Genomic DNA, 17,415 nt, shown 5'->3' with positions numbered 1-17,415 from the left:
CATTGCAGGACTACTGAATTACATATGAATACAGTAGTTATTTCTGGGTATAAACAAGACGTTTCCATCCACATCAGCCACCTTGTAAAACTAGACAGTGTGGAGAGCGCAATAAAACAGTGCCCAAAGACATATAATAACCAAAATAGGGTATATTTAAACAAAATCGAGCATGAACATGAACATAAATCCAATATCATATCGAATCACACCGCAGCATATTTACAACCGGCCCGGGCCCTGCGCAGACCCCATCTTAGCCGCATCGTAATCACTCGGCGATTCCGCTGCTTGCTTCTTCTCCTTCGAAGACGACGACGACGACGCCTTCCCCTTCAACCGACTCCAATATGTCCGATAATCAACCCCATAAGCCTTGAAAAAGTCCATCGCCGTCTCCTTAACATCAACATGATTCCACGCATTCCAACTCCGCAGCGGCTTCGTGGTAACAATCGTGAACCGTCTAAAGCGATCGCTGTTAACAAGTGCCCACCCGGCGAAGAATTCAGCTAGATGGTCGGTGTCGCGTTGTTCTTGCGTGACGAGGCCATCGGTGTCTTCTTCTGTGCGGAAGCCGTAGCGGGGGATGCTGGGTGGAGAAATGACGCGGTTTTCGGGGGATTCGTCGTGGATTCCGTCGAGGGGTTCGGAATGGGTGAGGAAGGTGCCGTTGTCGGTGGTGCTGAGTTGGGCGATTAGACTGTACATTGAGAGCCAGCTGGCTTCCGGTTAGTTCACCGTGGTATGAATAAAGGGGTTGGTGCACTTACACTCCCTGTCGGTGTTTCTCTGCGGGTTCTGGCTGCCTCAAGAGCCATTCGAGGACATTCGGACGTAGCATCATTTTCCAGCTTCCTGGGAACTTCTTCTTCGTCCAGTCGCAGAACCAGGCCAGGATGATGACGGTGGCATCTGGTTCACGGACCATGAAGTCTTCTGTCAACAGAATGACCCCGCCATGGGGGAAGAGACGCTGGAAGTAAGTCTTGTTGTCGCCCTCTCCAATGCCGGTTAACGAAAAGGACCAGAAGGTAAAGGGTTTATGGATAAGGCCGCGGAGACTAGGCATGGTATCGTAATCGACGAAGCTGTCGTGTAACTGGTCGAATGTCAGTGATGAAAGAGGACTGTAAGTGCGTAAAAACATACCAGGACAATACCGCGGTTGATGGTCCGGACAAACCGCTCCCAATCCTCCTCAAGGCGGCTAGAAAATATGACGGCTTCGTGCTTCTTTAGAAACTCCACAATGATTCCACATTCATCTTGAGCCAATTTATTTTCCGGCGGGCACATCAGATAGAACACTTTGACCCGCCCCTTCTCAACGCCGTTATTCGTAGCAAGTACATCAAATGTCATTTTGAACACATTTCTGAAGTAGTCATCCACGTCAAAGTTCGCCACAGACAGTTGCTGCTGTTGTAGTTGTTTCTGGGGCGAAGGCTTGTCTTGGACAGGCGCTGGCTCGTCAGTTTCCATGAGTTGTTCCTGAGGACGCACCAGGCTTGTAGCGTGATTGCTGGCATCTGCGGATAGCTGCAGTTGCAGTTCTTGGGCAATTTGAGCTTCCAGCAGCTCTTTTTCGACCCTCTGTTCTTTCGGATTCGGGAGGTTGTCCTGTAGTTCTGGCATTCGCGCAGGGATTGCGCGGGAGATCCTGTTCGAAGGTGTTGGTTTGTCCAGGTATGCCAAGGGGTTTCGGACCGTTAGATGGAGAAACGTGTCCGGAGAAAATTTGTAGTCATTGCGGAGGAAGTCGAAATCTAGCGATGAAGGCGAGTAGGCAAGTAGCACGTTTTTACCCCAGCTCGGTTGGTCGGGATACGCTATTGCGAGAAAATGACCCCGGTGGAGTGCCTGTCCTGCCCTGTATACGTCTGGCTCTGTATCATCGTACCCCTCGATCCAACCGTTATCGTACCGGAGATTGCTTATGGACTATGAGGCAATTGTCAGGCTTGCTTCTTTGTTTGTCTCGAATATTGGACATAGTCACACTTACTCTGTTGCACAGTTCTCTGTATTCATCAATTGTGCAGATCTCTTGGAACCAGACGTCTATCTTGTTGTCCTTCTTTGATTGTAAGACCCTGGACCTTGACATGGGACTCAACCCACACAGTCGAACCGGTCCTATAAACCTCTTCTCTGGTCCAAGATACATGTTGACAAAAACCTCCCCAGGGTTCCAGAATCTGGATTGAGAGTTTTCATCCTTGGCCCGACGGAGGATGGCGCCTTTGATTGCCTTGGGCCGCCTTGGAGGAAGTGGCGGTATCGGTTCATCACTAAGCCACTGGCTGCGAGCACCGTTGTTTTCTATTTGCAACCGAGAAAAATTTCGCTCATCAGAAGTGCCAGGCCGGTTGGAATTGAAGGCATCTCGCGCATGGAATGAACTGTGTCTCCATGAATCTCGTGAGCCCTGTCTTTCAGGCAGAAGCGGTCGCCGTGTGCGAGGGGACTCTGATCTTGACGAATCACGAGATGTCTGCTCTTCAGGTAAACGCGCGACCCTTGTGGGAGATGAGTCTGAATTCCACGAATCCGACGTAAGCTGATGACGAAGACTCGGTCCCGGACTAGACGTTCGATACCTATCCGAAAAAGGGTTGTTTCTTTCTACTTGCGAAGCCACAGGAGAGCCTCCGATGGGAGGGTCGACTAGATGGTCCGCAACCTTGGGAGTGTCAACAGGGGCACCTGTTCGAGCAGGCCAATCTGACGGACGAAAGAGCTCTAGTTGGTTGATGTTGGGAGGTGGTTCGTAGCTTTTGGCCTTTTCAAATCGCCACTTGGTTGAGAGATTACTGAATTGTTTATCCGAAACCTCGGGATTTCTATTATTGTTGCGAGCTGCCATCCATGGTCCACTTCGGTTTTGACCACTGCCAAACAGAACCATTGGAGGTTTCGGTGGGACGTGTCTCACAGCAGTAGGACGAGTAGTTGAAGGATCCATTCTTGCGGCACCTGAGTCTGAATTGTGGAAAGAAGGAGGACCTGAAGAAGCAGGTGAGGCGGCTGTATCGACGCGTTGCTCTTTTCCAGCATTTGTTTGCTCGCCGGACAGACCTAGCCGTCTCCTCTTTGCCTCGCGCCTGCGTCTCCTGTTCTCTCGTGCATCCTCCAGGGCATTCAGATGGTTCTCGAAGCTGACCAGATCAAACTCGGGTTGCCTTCCCTCTGCGATAGCTTTTCTTTTCTTTTTCCAGTCCGAAAAGGTCTCATCGTTGAAGAAAGATTCAGCAGGTTCCCAGGTGGCGCGTTCAATGGGATACCCTGCCCACTTGACCAGGTACATAGGCTGATCATCCTGAGTCCGTTCTGACAGGATGGTCTCGACTTCATATTCCGATTCTTGCTCACTGGGCACGGTGGAGGTGACAGAGATGTCATCGTCATCCACGTCGCGCATTTCCACGTCAGTCATTGTGCCTGAGCAGTGGAGCAATCTGATCAATCTGATCAAGTAGGAGTGATTGGTGTATTCTGGATGCAGTTATCCGGCAGCTGTACTGGAGCAAATAAAGCGGAAATCACATGCTGGTGATAAGACAGCACTCAAGACGGCTGCCAGTACAGCATCCTGTCAAGAGCGGCACGAGTGACAGTATGACAGTATAGACCGTAGACAGCAGTAATAATACTGGTGTAAACGGTAACAGTGGAGTCGATGTCTACAAAAACGTTTGACCGCCCACGTGATCACACTAATCCCGATTCAGCGACGACGGGCGGGCCAGGGAGAAGCCGCTCCACCTCCGGGCCTCGAATGAATACAACTAACATTAACCACTTCCCTTTCGCTACGGACCAGTCTGGCTTCTGCTCCGTGTCTGTGCTTGTATGTGCCCCTGACCATCGTTATTCTCCTTGATATTTCGCGATTTCGCTGCTAACCGCTCATTTTTCCCACAGTTTCTTTTCCTTCTATTCTCCCTCGTGACGGCTCGAAGCCACGTCGAATTTCTTACCCTTTTTTCTATCTAAAAGAGTGCTGGTCTAACTCAGACGACTACCCCTCATGGCTAACGACGAATACGACGTGAGTTTCTATTCTGATTCCTTTCTTTTACAGTAGGATGACAGCTAACGGCGTTGGGATTCTAGTTTCTCTTCAAGGGTACGTTGCCACTCGTGTGATAAATGTCCCTCCTTTCTTCGCCCCTTGCCTCTTATCGTCTTTTGCGGACTTCCCACCAGAACCATAACTAACGGCTATACCGCGCATAGTGGTGTTGATCGGAGATTCGGGTGTCGGAAAGTCCAACCTGTTGAGCCGTTTCACCCGTAACGAGTTCAACCTGGACTCCAAGTCGACTATCGGTGTCGAATTCGCTACCCGTTCCATCCAGGTCGATTCCAAGACGATCAAGGCTCAGATTTGGGATACTGCTGGTCAGGAACGTTACCGGGCGATTACCTCAGCCTACTATCGTGGCGCGGTCGGCGCTCTCCTCGTTTACGATATTAGCAAACATCAGACCTACGAGAATGTCAACCGGTGGTTGAAGGAGTTGCGGGATCACGCCGATTCCAACATCGTCATCATGCTGGTCGGAAACAAGAGCGATTTGAGACACCTGCGGGCAGTGCCCACGGAAGAGGCCAAGCAGTTTGCGAGTATGTTTTCTTTGTGTTCCCCAGGGGTTGAGAGTGGGTCGCGCTGACCGCAACATAGGCGAGAACAACTTGTCGTTCATCGAGACCTCTGCCCTTGACGCCAGCAATGTCGAACTTGCCTTCCAGAACATTCTGACAGGTTTGTGTTCCCGTCGCACCTCGCTCGCGTCGCACTTGACTAACGTAATAATTCCAGAAATCTACCGTATCGTCTCCAGCAAGGCGCTCGAGGGTGACTCGCCCCAGAACCCGCTCGGGGAACGTCGCCAGGTCGTCAACATTAGCGAGTCGCAGAATTCGGAGCAGAAGCAGGGCTGCTGTTAAACGACTTTTCTTTCTCATTTTGTCTTTTTTATCCCCTTCTTGCTATGTGATAATTGAATGGTCTTATTTTGGTCTGTCTTAGCCTCCGGATGACAGGCTCACACACTTTATGATGTTTACTCGTTCGCCATCGGATCCTTTTATTAAATGGACTATTTTCTTTTCTTGTGTTCGTGGCCTCTGCTTTCGGTTTTATGATTAGCTTTTGATGGCTCATGTATGTTATGTGGTACTGGTTATGGATCATTGAATCGTATTCTAGTTAATTTCATCTTGACTAGCATAGCGGTTTATTGTATCTGGACGTATTCTTTCTTATATCTATGTCCCTATATCCTCATCCCATCACAGAGCTTTGACTGCGCCTGCGTATGAGGGGAGGTACTGATTCTCTCAAACCATATCAATAGCGATTCAGGGAAGCACCACGTGGTATAAGATATCGTGCTCGACATGCTTCGCAAGGCGAGGTCCAAAGGTTGTGATATGCTCAGACATGCAAGAATGTATATTGCAGCTGGATATGCCTTCGCCAGAGCAAGTATCAGGATATCACCGATGGCCTCGTCACGCAAGAACAACGCGACACCGACCATCTAGCTGAATTCTTCGCCGGGTGGGCACTTGTTAACAGCGATCGCTTTAGACGGTTCATGATTGTTACCACAAAGCCGCTGCAGAGGTTCAATTCCTGGAAGTCGTGCAAGTCGAGCTCTGGACTTGAACCTTATTCTTATATTTCTCATAGTTACATGTCTCTTGTCTTTCGTATAGTAGTCATGACAGCGCTCCATGTAATAGCGCCATTTCTCTTGTGCACGGAATGCGGCGGCGGACGAATAATCATGTTTTTGTTCTTGATGGTGGAGATACAGGACAACTCCCCACATAACAGACACCTCGTTAGTGCTCTGACTCGTCGGGCGCTTCTTGGTAATAGAAAAGCCCAATTCAAACAGTTCTTGACCGTATCTTCCATATCATTGTCAAGGGCTCGGCTGGCAACGAGAACTTCACCAGAGTTGATCGCCATGGTGGAGGCGAGCCAATCCAACTCATACTCTTCATATCTATCCGTATCAAGACCCATGAGATTATCATGTCTGTGTAGATGCCTGGAACGGAGGGATCTCTAGATCCCAGACATAACCAGTGTGACCCCTAGCTGGATAACAGCAATGAACGAATGCAAGGCTCGGGAGCCGATGACCTGCAAGACAATCCGGCCATGCTCACCACGACAGTGAGCCACACGCCTTGTGTATGGGATGAATCGCCTGATTGTATGACTTGATATAATGTGTCAAAGGCGCACGGCTGTCACTGTAAGCGAACGAGTCAAAGGCCTGGTCGCCGATAACTTGGTTGCCAGGCTGAATCCAGTAGAAAGACGTCCGTTTGCTATCTGGGCGCTTCCTGAAGATGCGCTCTTTCGTGCTCGTTTCAATCAGACATGCGCACAGAAAAATTCCCATGGAAAGGGGGAATGAGTCACTAGTGAAAACAGAAAATCCGTATTCCGGCACTACCACCCCGTCGTTATCCCATCGCAAGTAATGAGTGACCAAGCCAGCGTAAGCAAATACGCCTACACTAGACGAGTAAGGCAAACAACGCGACTAGCTTGAAAACCTGGGGGGGGGTTGCTTGATCCAAACGTTGAGAGAAATTTGGGTTTGGCGCAAAATCTTTGGAGTCCCTGTCTATTGGACTGGCAATGCGGTTTTGCTTGGCCGATACAAATCCATAACTTATTGCTTTTCCCTCCTTTCCATGAGGGTAGTGAACTGTTCCTGTTTGAGGAGTGGCTCAGCTGAGCAAGATCACAAGACATCCAGCATTCAAAAAGAACAGCCCTAGGTAGGGGGGGTTTGTGCGTGTATGTCAACATATTGAACGAATCAGTTCTTGGGCACTGAGCATGCGTCGAAACGATGCATGATGCATATGAATTGTCAGTGCGAGCGTAGTGACCTTGCACCGCTCTTTCAAGAAGGGATTCGGGTCCATCAAAATTTAGCGCATCTGATACGGTAAAATATAACGAAGGTTGGGGATAAGTAGATGGTTGACGGATGAGGGAGGAGTGAAGCTATCTACAGATAAGACACGTGACATCCCTAACGGGACATGTTAAGATTTGCATTCATGTGCTTCGTGTGATGCGACGGACCGAGGTACCTTTTGACACTATTTCTGGTGCTATGCAAAAGCCTCATAATCGAGAAAGAATTCAGAAAATGGAATGCTCAAGAATGGTGTCTCTTGTCGAACTAACGAACACTAATTCAGACACCCAGAATCCGGACAGAACACCTCGGGCAAATTCCCCAAACCAGCCAACAGACCCCCGATTTGCATACCCTTGACACGCTCAGCTTCATACTCTTCCCAGTCTGGATCAGACTCTAACGGCAGGAGTTTACAATCCCTCAATGCCTCAATCGGCTGTACCGTCTTTTTTCCGTCTTTGAAAACATATCGCCCAATCGCCGAGGCCAGGATATCCTGTTCCCGGGGCACTCCACCCTTTTCCCCGGACTCCCCCCGGACAAAATAACTAACAAGATATACCCATTTCTCATCCCAGCTCAATACCCTTGACCAAATATCAACCTCCTGCAATGGCTGGATCTCTTTTCGGAACACGCAGCAGGTACTGCCTAGTGCGATTTTGAGATGTTTATTCCGTTTTGTGCGGTCATAGTGCGATGCTGAGAGAACAAGCTTGAATAGCCGACAGAGAAGTTGGGTGCGGTTGATGTCGAGGTCGGTGAAGTACGTGCTGTTCGACTTATGGCCGTTGTAGTCGCATTCCAAGAACGCGGCGCGGGTGGTGGTGGTTAGATATTTGAAGAGCGGCTTGGTATCTTTCTTGCTGTCTATCTCCCTGCGAACGGTCGGGGCAGTGGTTTGCTTGTATATACCCCAGAGGACGCGGACGTGCCATGCCCCGGGAAGGACTTTGATATTGAGAAAGAGAAAAGCAACGACCCCGAGGGCCAAGAGGAAGATCATGTTGGCCATAAAGTAATTGTAAGAGGTAAACATAAGTTTGACAGGGCTATATACTGCGCTGATATACCACCACGGAGTATATACCGGAAAGCATCTTGACTCAAATTTGGGTTTAGGGCTGTTTCAACCAACGTTAACTCTAAAACGCCGAAACATGCCATTAAAGATCACCACTACCGAAACATAAGCAAAACGCCGAAATAAATTAAAGTAATAATACACGGTCAAAGCCTATTCCAATTAAAAATATTCCAGCGCCAAACTCTATTCTACAATCTCAAACTTGATCGCCGAATCGCCAAACACTCCCTTCCAATCCTCATACAACCCTCGCAATCCGACAATGTACTTTTCCTGCAGGGAGTCGACATACTTCTCATCCTGCTTAAAGCGCTGCTGAACCACAGGAATCGACTCACCAACAACAACTCTAACTGGCTTGCGATGCGGAATAAACATCCCAAACCGTCCGGTCGAGAACGACACGGGATGCCCCACAAAGCGCTCCCAAATCTTCGCGATCCCTTTTTTCAGGAGGGAAGAGTTGACATCCACAGGCGAAAAGAGTTCGTTCTCTCCGAATGCGATCACAGGGACGAGATCGGCACCGGTTTCAACGGCGACGCGAATGAACCCCTTTCGGATGCGGATTACGATTCCCATCGTGTCTGGCTTGGCGATGGCATATTCACGACTTCCCCCGATGGTAATGGTAATCGCGCGGCCCATGCCTCGTCCGTCGTGACCCCCGCGGATAAGATGCTTTATACACGAACCTCGGGAAACACCACCTAATCCAGATGCCAGGAGGTATTCCCTCAACAATGGAGTGAAAAACGCCGCATCCTTCATGAGCAACGTATTCGTGATTCCCGGAAAGAGATGCGAGAAGCCCGCTGCATCAGAAGCAAGTGCACCCAATGCTCCGCGCAGCGCAACACCATGTGGATGATAACCGAAGATGTACTTCTTCTGCGGCGACAAGGGAGCAGTGCGGTACAGGGTAAGTGGAAAATAGGAGCTGTAGAGCTGCCAGACCCAGGATGTGCGGAAGGAGTTGCTGCGGAGGGAGAGGGTTCCGGTTGTGTGGGCTTTGGCGAAAAACTTGATGTATAGGATGTACAGTAGAACGAGGAGGCGGATTCGGGGGATCAGGAGGGCGGCGTAACTGAGAGTTGGAAGGATGAACCAAGCGTTGCAGAGGAGGGTGACAATGAGGGTTTCTGCGATGCCCTTCGCGAAAGATCTATTGATATTAGACGGGTTTGGAAGAGGACAAGAATGAGGAGGGAAACTTACTTGGATTGCTTTCCCTGGGACGGGACAGTTTCGAGCGTCTTTCCAGCGCCATTGCTGATCTGGGCGACCTCATTATCCTGAAACTGAGGCATATTCATGTTCATCCGCTCAGGATTTTCCAACAACTCAATCAACTTGTCAGCACCAACAACCCGTCCAGGAACACAACACTTCTCCTGGAGAACAGCAGCTTTCTCCCGATACGAGTCATTTCCCATGACCTTAAGTAGCGCTTGACTCAACTCCTTCCCACTGACATCCGGCGCACGGGTTTTATTCCCATAAACCCCGATCCCAATCCACTCCGCTCGCGCAGCATTCTCATAACAATCCTGCCACGCCGGGAGAATCACATGCGGGACGCCGTTCTGAATAGCCTCGTACCACGAGTTCGCACCACCGTGGTGAACAGAGCAAACAATGTTACCTGTTTCCAGCATGGCCATGGGCTCGACCTGGAACCAATCACGGATGCGCACGCGATCTGCGTCGCATTCTGCCTTCAATGGTTCGACAGCGGAGGCGTAAACATCGCCTTGGTCATACGGGTGTTTGGGGAGTTTCCATAGGATCTGCGTCGTTGGATCCGTCCAGCGATCGAGGAACGTCTTCAGACCGGTTGCGAGCTCGCGTGCCACATTGGGGTCTGGCGCGTACAACGTCCCCAGGTTCACAAGGACAGTCGGGGCTTTCTGCAACCACCGGTTCATTTCCGGATCTTGGTCTTTGACAGATGCAACGGGGAGAAGGATGGGACCGCACGGAATAACGTTGTCAGGCACGTCCATTGGCCAGTCGAGTTCTTTTAATGCTGGCGAGAGATGGATGCGGTCTGGGCGCCATGCGTCTGCGAATGGAAAGCGGCCTTTAATATTGTGCTTGATGCGCCATTCGCGAATCTCGCGACGGCGGCCGCTACCGTGGTACATTTTTGCTGTTTTGAGGAGGGCATGTGCGTTCGCTGGGATGAGGTGGAGGGGGAGGGGGTATGGGAAGCCAGTTCCGGGTCTGTGAGCTCATTGGCATGTGTTCTTTGAAACTGAAGCAAGGAAAACGAAAACTCACAAAGGATACTTCCACAAAGGCGAGGAATACTTCTGCAACCCGAGCACAATATGGCTAAGCGAAGTGGTGTTCTGAAGCACAGCCGTGTGCCCAGTGTTGTACGCCGCGTCTCTTCCCTGCAAGAAGAAAAAGTCGCAGACGACAATATCCGGCTGCACATGCTTCACGATCTCCACACAGCTCTCATACACATCTACATACTCCTCCTCATTCCATCCCCAAATATCCTCAATCAAGGATTGGAAGCCCAGGACAGCTCCTGTGGCGCCTGGCGGATGAAATGCACCGCGCTTGCCCGTGCGGAGGAAGACGTCTGTATTCGAGGGGCCACGGATTGGGTGGAAGTGAATTCGAGAATAGAATAATGCATTGTCATCGTAGAGAGGAGCGTTGTCGTGGAGAAGTTTGTTCACGCGGCGTTCGAGGGCTGGGAAAGATGCGATGTTGATGTCGACATTGCCTCGGAGGAGAAGTTCGTGTGAGAGCGCAAGAATGATGTTCGTTTGGCCATGTTCACTGTTCGCCAAGAAGAGGATTTTCTTCATATTGAACAGATTGACACCTATTCAGGTATGTAGTGCGGAAGTAGATGGTCTACTCCATAGGATGGAGAATCCACGACTTATATGTAGTACTCCGGTAGACAACCACGGAGGTATTTAAACGGACAATGACAATCAAACAATGGCCCGACAATTCAGAACAATCAGACAGATCTACCGTCTTAGTTAAACTCTGAATCGAATCTGAAAAATGCATCAGGGCCAAATTTGAGACAGTTGAAACTGCCTTAATTTCCGCAGTCCCAATTCGGCAGTTCGACAAAGGGCTCTATACCATGCCGGGTGATAAATAGATTCGTTCGTTCAGCATGAACATTGACATTGAATCAAGAGTCAGACAAGTGTCACTATGATTGCTGCTATTATCTTGGTATGCTTGTCCTTGCTCGGTCTGCCTTGGTGATACTGACATGCTACGGTAGATCCCATGCCTGGTACTGTTGGGCTTCGCGCTCACGCCAAAGGGCCCTATCATGAAGTGTGTCCCTGGTAGCTGGACTGATCTTCTTCTTGCCGGTGTGAGTACTGAATTTCCTTCATGGTGAGCTATACTGATTCAACAGTTCGGTACCAAATTTGCCTTCCTTCGCGGCCGCAGTGCCCATCATTTCAACGACTTGCATTTAAAATACGGTATGTTGTATTCACCAAGACTCAATCTCAGAATGTATACTAATTTTGTAGGAAAAATCGCCCGCTTCGCCCCTGGTCAAGCAACGACGAACACCGTCAAAGCCCTTCGCAATATCTACGCTTCTGTCGGCAAAGGCAGCGTCTTCCTCAAATCTCCCTTCTATAAAGGAATCTCCCGCCGGAACATCTTCACAGCTCAGGATCCAGCATACCACGCCACCGTGCGCAAGCTTTTCAGTCCATCTTTGAGCCCGGGCAGCGTGCAAGCGCACGAGGGAGTCATTCGTGATTGTGTGCTCCGTTTGCACGACACCCTGAAAGCTAGACTCCAGCGCAGTGACACACTTGTTCTGAACGACCTGTACTATTGCCATGCGGTGGATACGGTTTCCGAAGTGCTTCTCGGCAAATCGCTGGGTTGTTTGAACCGAGGACGGCCCTACTTCTGGACTGAGCAACTGCCGCGAATCTTCTACTGGGCCACTATCAGGGACCAATTCCAGGGCTCAGGAGTGCCCACGGTGATCAAGTGGCTTTTGCGCAGATTCCTTCGCAAGGGTATCCGAACTAGGGCCGAAGATGCCCGTATGCGTCTGATTAATGAGTATGTCCCATATCTCCCCCCCCGCGATTAACTTCAATAGCTAATGTAGCAGGCAACTCCGAACCCAACACACAAGGCGGGACATGATGGTCGAGATCATGGAACGAGCACAAACCACCGATCTGCCCGAAACCGAAATTGCTGAAAACTTTTCCGCCATTATGTTGGCTGGCTTCCACACGACCCAGAATGCGCTTTGTGCGGCGATCTACTTTGTCCTGACCCACCCGGAGGCCCATGCCAAGCTGAAGGCGGAGTTGGACAACATCTATTCCTTCCCGAAGGACATTGATGGGCAGGTTCAGAAGCTTCCGTACTTGAATGCGGTAATCACCGAGGCCATGCGGTTGTACCCACCCGTGCCGGTGGGAGGACCCCGTGTGTCTCCCGGAGCATATGTGGATGGCACCTATATTCCGGCCGGAGTAAGTTCTCCAAAATTTCCGGAAAAGGAAACCCTTGCTAACTTTGACAGACTGAAATTTGCACCTCTCTGTTTGCCCTCCACCACAACCCCGAATACTTCAACGCCCCATACGAGTTCATCCCTGAGCGCTGGACAGACCCCAGCAACACTGACCGCAAAGAAGGGGTGCAGGCATTCCTGGTCGGTAGCAGATCGTGCATTGCCAAGTACTTTGCGATGCAGATGATGCAGTTCTCGCTGGGGGCGTTCTTCCTGGATTTCGATGGCGAGTATGTCGGTTGTGTCAAGGACTGGCAGCGACAGAGCGAGTGCTACGCCTTCTGGGAGGTTCCTGACCTGCGGGTCAAGATGACTACACGGGAGTAACTATTGGAATAGCGTAATTAGTCTCTTTAGTCTTGTCTTCGTGTTGTTTCTACTTGTACATTGCTACGATTTCGGTATATACTCCGGCAGATATAATGATACCATGTGGCCAACCCATTTTTTCATTCCTAAGTTTATTACTTAATTAAGTTTATTTTACCCAATCAATCAAGCACATAAATTTAAACGAACAATTACTGAACGTCAGACAATAAGCGTTCAAAGTTCTCAGCGTTCTGACCAAAAATGTGACAGCCGGCGAACTTTCTCGCTTAGGGCTGAATCTCAATTTTGGGTCGTTTCAGGTGTCCACTTTCTGCGGCGCCCTTAATCTTGCAGCAAACTAGTCCTTCAGACTATATGCCGCGTTTTATAACATTGCTGTTTTAACATTGCTTCTATGTACTCATTCTACCTGTATATTCTAATTCTGACTCCAACAATGTCCTAATCATGGCAATATCCCTCTCCCAACACGAGAAGGACATCCTCACCCGCCAACTCGCCAACCCCCCTGCCCAGAAAATTGGTTTCTTTTCGCTATACCGCTATGCGTCGAAGTACGATCTTGTTGTGCTGGCTGTCGCCAGTCTCGCCGCCATCGTCGGTGGTGCTGCACTTCCTGTTTTCACCGTGCTGTTCGGACAGTTGACCTCGAGTTTTCGAAAAATCGCAACTAACGCAATCACCTTTGAGGACTTTAACAAGGAGCTCACGGATAATGTGATTTATTTCATCTTCCTCGGAGCCGGCGAGCTCGCAACAATTTCCATAGCCACGATCGGATTTATCTATACCGGCGACCATGTTGTCCAGAAGATCCGAATCGAGTACCTCCGTGCCATTTTACGACAAAATATCGCTTTCTTCGACTCGATGGGCTCTGGGGAGATTACCACACGGATTACGGCCGATACGAATCTGATCCAAGATGGTATTTCGGAAAAGGTTGCGCTGGCATTGACCGGGTTGTCTACGTTCGTGACCGCATTCATCATCGCTTATATCAAATATTGGAAGCTGGCGCTCGTCTGCACGGCTACATTACTAGCCCTGCTGGCAATCATGGGCGCAGGCTCAACCGGTATGCTTATCTTTACGAAACGTGCCCTCGAAAGCTCTGGTCGCAGCGGTAGTTTGGCTGAGGAGATTCTCGACGCCATGCGGACGGTCGTCGCGTTCGATGCCCAGGAGACACTGGCAAAGAAATACGAGACTTTGCTCAAGGAAGCGGAAGGTCCAGGAAAAATGGCACAGGTTGCTTTCGCGTTTATGGTCGGCGGTCTGTTCTGTGTTATGTATCTCAACTACGGTCTAGGATTCTGGATGGGATCGCGCTTTCTGGTGGATGATGATGATGGTGTTCAGGTTGGCGAGATTCTCACCATTCTCATGGCTATCATCCTCGGTTCCTATAATCTGGGCAACGTCGCACCTAACGGTCAGGCGCTGGGTAATGCCGTCGCAGCTGCTTCAAAGCTCTACAGCACCATCGATCGTGTGTCACCTATCGATCCCTCCTCTGATGAAGGCGAAAGACCCGAAAAGGTCCAGGGGAATTTTTTCCTGCATCGCGTCAGCCATGTATATCCCTCCCGTCCTGAAGTCCTAGTCACGGACGACATGACCCTTTCCATTCCCGCCGGACAAACAACAGCCTTCGTCGGACCCTCTGGATCTGGGAAGAGCACCATCATCGGATTGCTCGAACGGTTCTATAGTCCCATTTCCGGAAAGGTCTTCTTCGACGGCCGCGATATCCAGACACTGAATCTCCGCTGGCTGAGACAGCAAATTTCCTTGGTTGGCCAGGAACCGCGCCTCTTCGCTACAACCATCTACGAGAATATCCGTTTCGGGCTACTAGGCTCGCAATTCGAGAACGAATCTGAGGAAGACATTCGACACCGTATTGAGGATGCCGCTCGTATGGCATACGCGCATGAATTCATAATGAACCTACCGGAACAATATGAGACCAACCTGGGTTCTGGTGGTTGTTCGCTGTCTGGTGGACAGAAGCAGCGTATTGCCATTGCCCGCGCGGTGGTCAAGGATCCGCAGATTCTGCTCTTGGACGAGGCTACATCTGCGCTTGACACCAAATCAGAAGGTATCGTGCAGGCGGCGCTGGATCGAGCAGCTGAGGGGCGGACGACAATTGTCATCGCGCATCGACTGTCCACTGTGAAGAACGCGCATAATATCGTCGTCCTTGTGAACGGGCACATTGTCGAACAGGGCTCGCATAAGGAACTTGTCGATTCACAAGGTGTCTATCTCGATTTAGTCCAAGCCCAACGGATAGAAGAGATCCGACAGTCGATGCATCTCGAGAAGATGACCTTTTTCCTCGACGCAGACTCGGTCAAAGACTGTCCATCTGAAACCGATTGCTCTTCTTACCATTCGAGTCTTGATGAGAAAAAGCCGCGAGTGCGACATTCAATGCTGCCCGATCTCGAGCCTGAGCCCGAGCCAACACCACCATCGACCCCGGAGCCAAAAGAACGACACTACTACTCTCTTCCTGAATTGATCAAGTTTATAGCCAACTTCAATCGCCCCGAGTGGCCTATAATGAGTCTTGGTCTCCTCGCATCGATCGCAGCTGGAGGTATCCAGCCTTCGCAAGCCGTATTGTTCGCCAAAGCAGTCACCACGCTGACCCTGCCGTCAACGGAGTATGGCAAGCTGCGCCACGACGCCAATTTCTGGTCCCTTATGTTCTTGGCTGTTGGTATTGCCACCTTCCTCTTGTACAGTATTCAGGGGACATCCTTTGCGTATTCTTCAGAGAAGATGATTTATCGCGCACGCACAGCTGCATTCCGTGCTCTGCTTAGACAGGACATTGCCTTCTTCGACCGTGAGGAAAATTCTACCGGCGCGCTGACCACGTCGCTATCAGCTGAGATCAAGCACCTCACTGGTATCAGCGGCGTTACACTTGGTACATTGTTAATCGTTACCGTGAACCTCATCGCCTCCCTAACCGTGGCGCTAATTATGGGCTGGAAACTAGCCCTCGTCTGCATCTCCGCCGTGCCTGTCCTTCTTGCCTGCGGATTCCTCCGAATATGGCTGCTCGACAAACTGCAAACACGCGCCAGACAGGCATACCAAGCCTCTGCCAGTTCAGCCTGCGAGGCTGCTTCCGCTATCCGCACTGTGGCCTCGTTGACCATGGAAACAGAGGTGCTGTCCTCCTACCGCAAGCAATTGCAAGCTCAGCTCCGCGCAGATATCATCCCGATTATCAAATCGTCAGTGTTGTACGGAGCATCCCAAGCATTGCCATTCTTCTGCATGGCGCTGGGATTCTGGTATGGTGGACGACTATTGGGACATCATGAGTACTCACTATTCACGTTTTACGTCTGTTTCAGCGAGGTAATTTTTGGCTCCCAAGCGGCGGGAACTGTATTCTCGCATGCACCGGATATGGGCAAGGCGAAGAACGCCGCGACTGAGTTCAAGCGTCTCTTCGACTCGAGACCGGTCACTATGAAGCAGAAGGAGAAGAAACGCGATCAGCCGGTTACGTCCATGAAGGGTGCCATTGAATTCTGCAATGTCTCCTTCACTTATCCTACCCGTCCTGACCAGCCTATTCTGCGAAATCTGAATTTGACAGTTAAGCCGGGGCAATATGTCGCTTTGGTCGGAGCCAGTGGTAGTGGAAAGAGCACGACTATCGCCATGCTTGAACGATTTTATGATGCGGTCTCCGGACAGGTCTGTGTTGATGGCCGGGACATCACTCGTCTGGACCTTGGATCATACCGAAGTTTCCTAGCGCTGGTCAGCCAGGAGCCAGCATTGTTCCAAGGCACGATCAAGGAGAATATCCTCTTGGGCCGATGCGGTGATGAATATGTGTCAGATGAGATGGTAATCCAAGCGTGCAAGGACGCGAATATCTACGACTTTATCATCTCGCTTCCGTACGTCCCTCCCCTATACCCCATTTCCATATAAATAACTAATAACAACATCAACAGGCAATCTTTCGACACCCCCGTCGGAAACAAAGGCATGATGCTCTCCGGTGGCCAAAAGCAACGTATCGCCATCGCCCGTGCCCTCATCCGCGACCCTAAAATCCTCCTCCTCGACGAAGCCACCTCAGCCCTCGATTCCGAGTCCGAGAAAGTCGTGCAGGCGGCGCTGGACGCTGCTGCTCGCGGACGGACGACAATTGCCGTTGCGCATCGGTTGAGTAGCATTCAGCGCGCGGATGTGATATATGTTCTTGAACAAGGCGAGATTGTTGAGTCAGGAACGCATAAAGAGTTGATGAGGAGGGGAGGCAGGTATTGCGAGTTGGTCAATTTGCAGAGTTTGGGATGATTCACGTGTATTATAGACTGTATAGTAATAATAGAATGTGTAGCTTATATTACGTCTTTTGAGTGATTGTCTATCTCCTCTCTTTACCTCTCTTCTCCGTTTCATATCTTCTCATCCATCATCCATCCATG

General features: G+C 50.3%; 6 protein-coding genes across 6 annotated transcripts; 3 read left to right on the top strand and 3 right to left on the bottom strand.

The window, feature by feature from the left end:
• Nucleotides 1-222: 222 nt before the first annotated feature.
• ACHE_11858S (putative Chromo domain protein Chp1p) lies at nt 223-3,439 on the bottom strand (the record flags this gene model as incomplete). The annotated part of the gene is made up of 4 exons (XM_043276473.1): nt 223-721; nt 774-1,102; nt 1,153-1,944; nt 2,009-3,439. The coding sequence occupies 4 exons, from the start codon at nt 3,437-3,439 to the stop codon at nt 223-225; spliced, it is 3,051 nt and encodes a 1,016-aa protein (XP_043132978.1).
• Nucleotides 3,440-4,033: 594 nt separating this feature from the next.
• RAB11A (Rab family GTPase) lies at nt 4,034-4,956 on the top strand (the record flags this gene model as incomplete). Its single annotated transcript, XM_043276472.1, has 5 exons — nt 4,034-4,054; nt 4,120-4,132; nt 4,243-4,632; nt 4,691-4,771; nt 4,829-4,956. 5 exons carry the CDS (start codon nt 4,034-4,036, stop codon nt 4,954-4,956), a joined length of 633 nt encoding a protein of 210 aa, XP_043132977.1.
• A 748-nt stretch (nt 4,957-5,704) lies between these two features.
• Nucleotides 5,705-6,046, bottom strand: ACHE_11856S (uncharacterized protein; the record flags this gene model as incomplete). Its single annotated transcript, XM_043276471.1, has 1 exon — nt 5,705-6,046. The coding sequence occupies one exon, from the start codon at nt 6,044-6,046 to the stop codon at nt 5,705-5,707; it is 342 nt and encodes a 113-aa protein (XP_043132976.1).
• Nucleotides 6,047-7,239: 1,193 nt separating this feature from the next.
• ACHE_11855S (acyl-CoA thioesterase) lies at nt 7,240-7,974 on the bottom strand (the record flags this gene model as incomplete). The annotated part of the gene is made up of 1 exon (XM_043276470.1): nt 7,240-7,974. One exon carries the CDS (start codon nt 7,972-7,974, stop codon nt 7,240-7,242), a length of 735 nt encoding a protein of 244 aa, XP_043132975.1.
• A 3,276-nt stretch (nt 7,975-11,250) lies between these two features.
• On the top strand, nt 11,251-12,931 carry ACHE_11854A (uncharacterized protein; the record flags this gene model as incomplete). The annotated part of the gene is made up of 6 exons (XM_043276469.1): nt 11,251-11,271; nt 11,324-11,419; nt 11,465-11,534; nt 11,586-12,138; nt 12,191-12,563; nt 12,614-12,931. The coding sequence occupies 6 exons, from the start codon at nt 11,251-11,253 to the stop codon at nt 12,929-12,931; spliced, it is 1,431 nt and encodes a 476-aa protein (XP_043132974.1).
• A 453-nt stretch (nt 12,932-13,384) lies between these two features.
• On the top strand, nt 13,385-17,284 carry MDR1_1 (putative ABC multidrug transporter; the record flags this gene model as incomplete). The annotated part of the gene is made up of 2 exons (XM_043276468.1): nt 13,385-16,878; nt 16,936-17,284. 2 exons carry the CDS (start codon nt 13,385-13,387, stop codon nt 17,282-17,284), a joined length of 3,843 nt encoding a protein of 1,280 aa, XP_043132973.1.
• Nucleotides 17,285-17,415: the final 131 nt, after the last annotated feature.

Source organism: Aspergillus chevalieri, chromosome 1 (assembly GCF_016861735.1).
Source record: "Aspergillus chevalieri M1 DNA, chromosome 1, nearly complete sequence".
Classification (NCBI taxonomy): domain Eukaryota; kingdom Fungi; phylum Ascomycota; class Eurotiomycetes; order Eurotiales; family Aspergillaceae; genus Aspergillus; species Aspergillus chevalieri.
The sequence above is the reverse complement of the archived record's forward strand: the minus strand, read 5'-3'. Positions and strand labels throughout refer to the sequence as shown.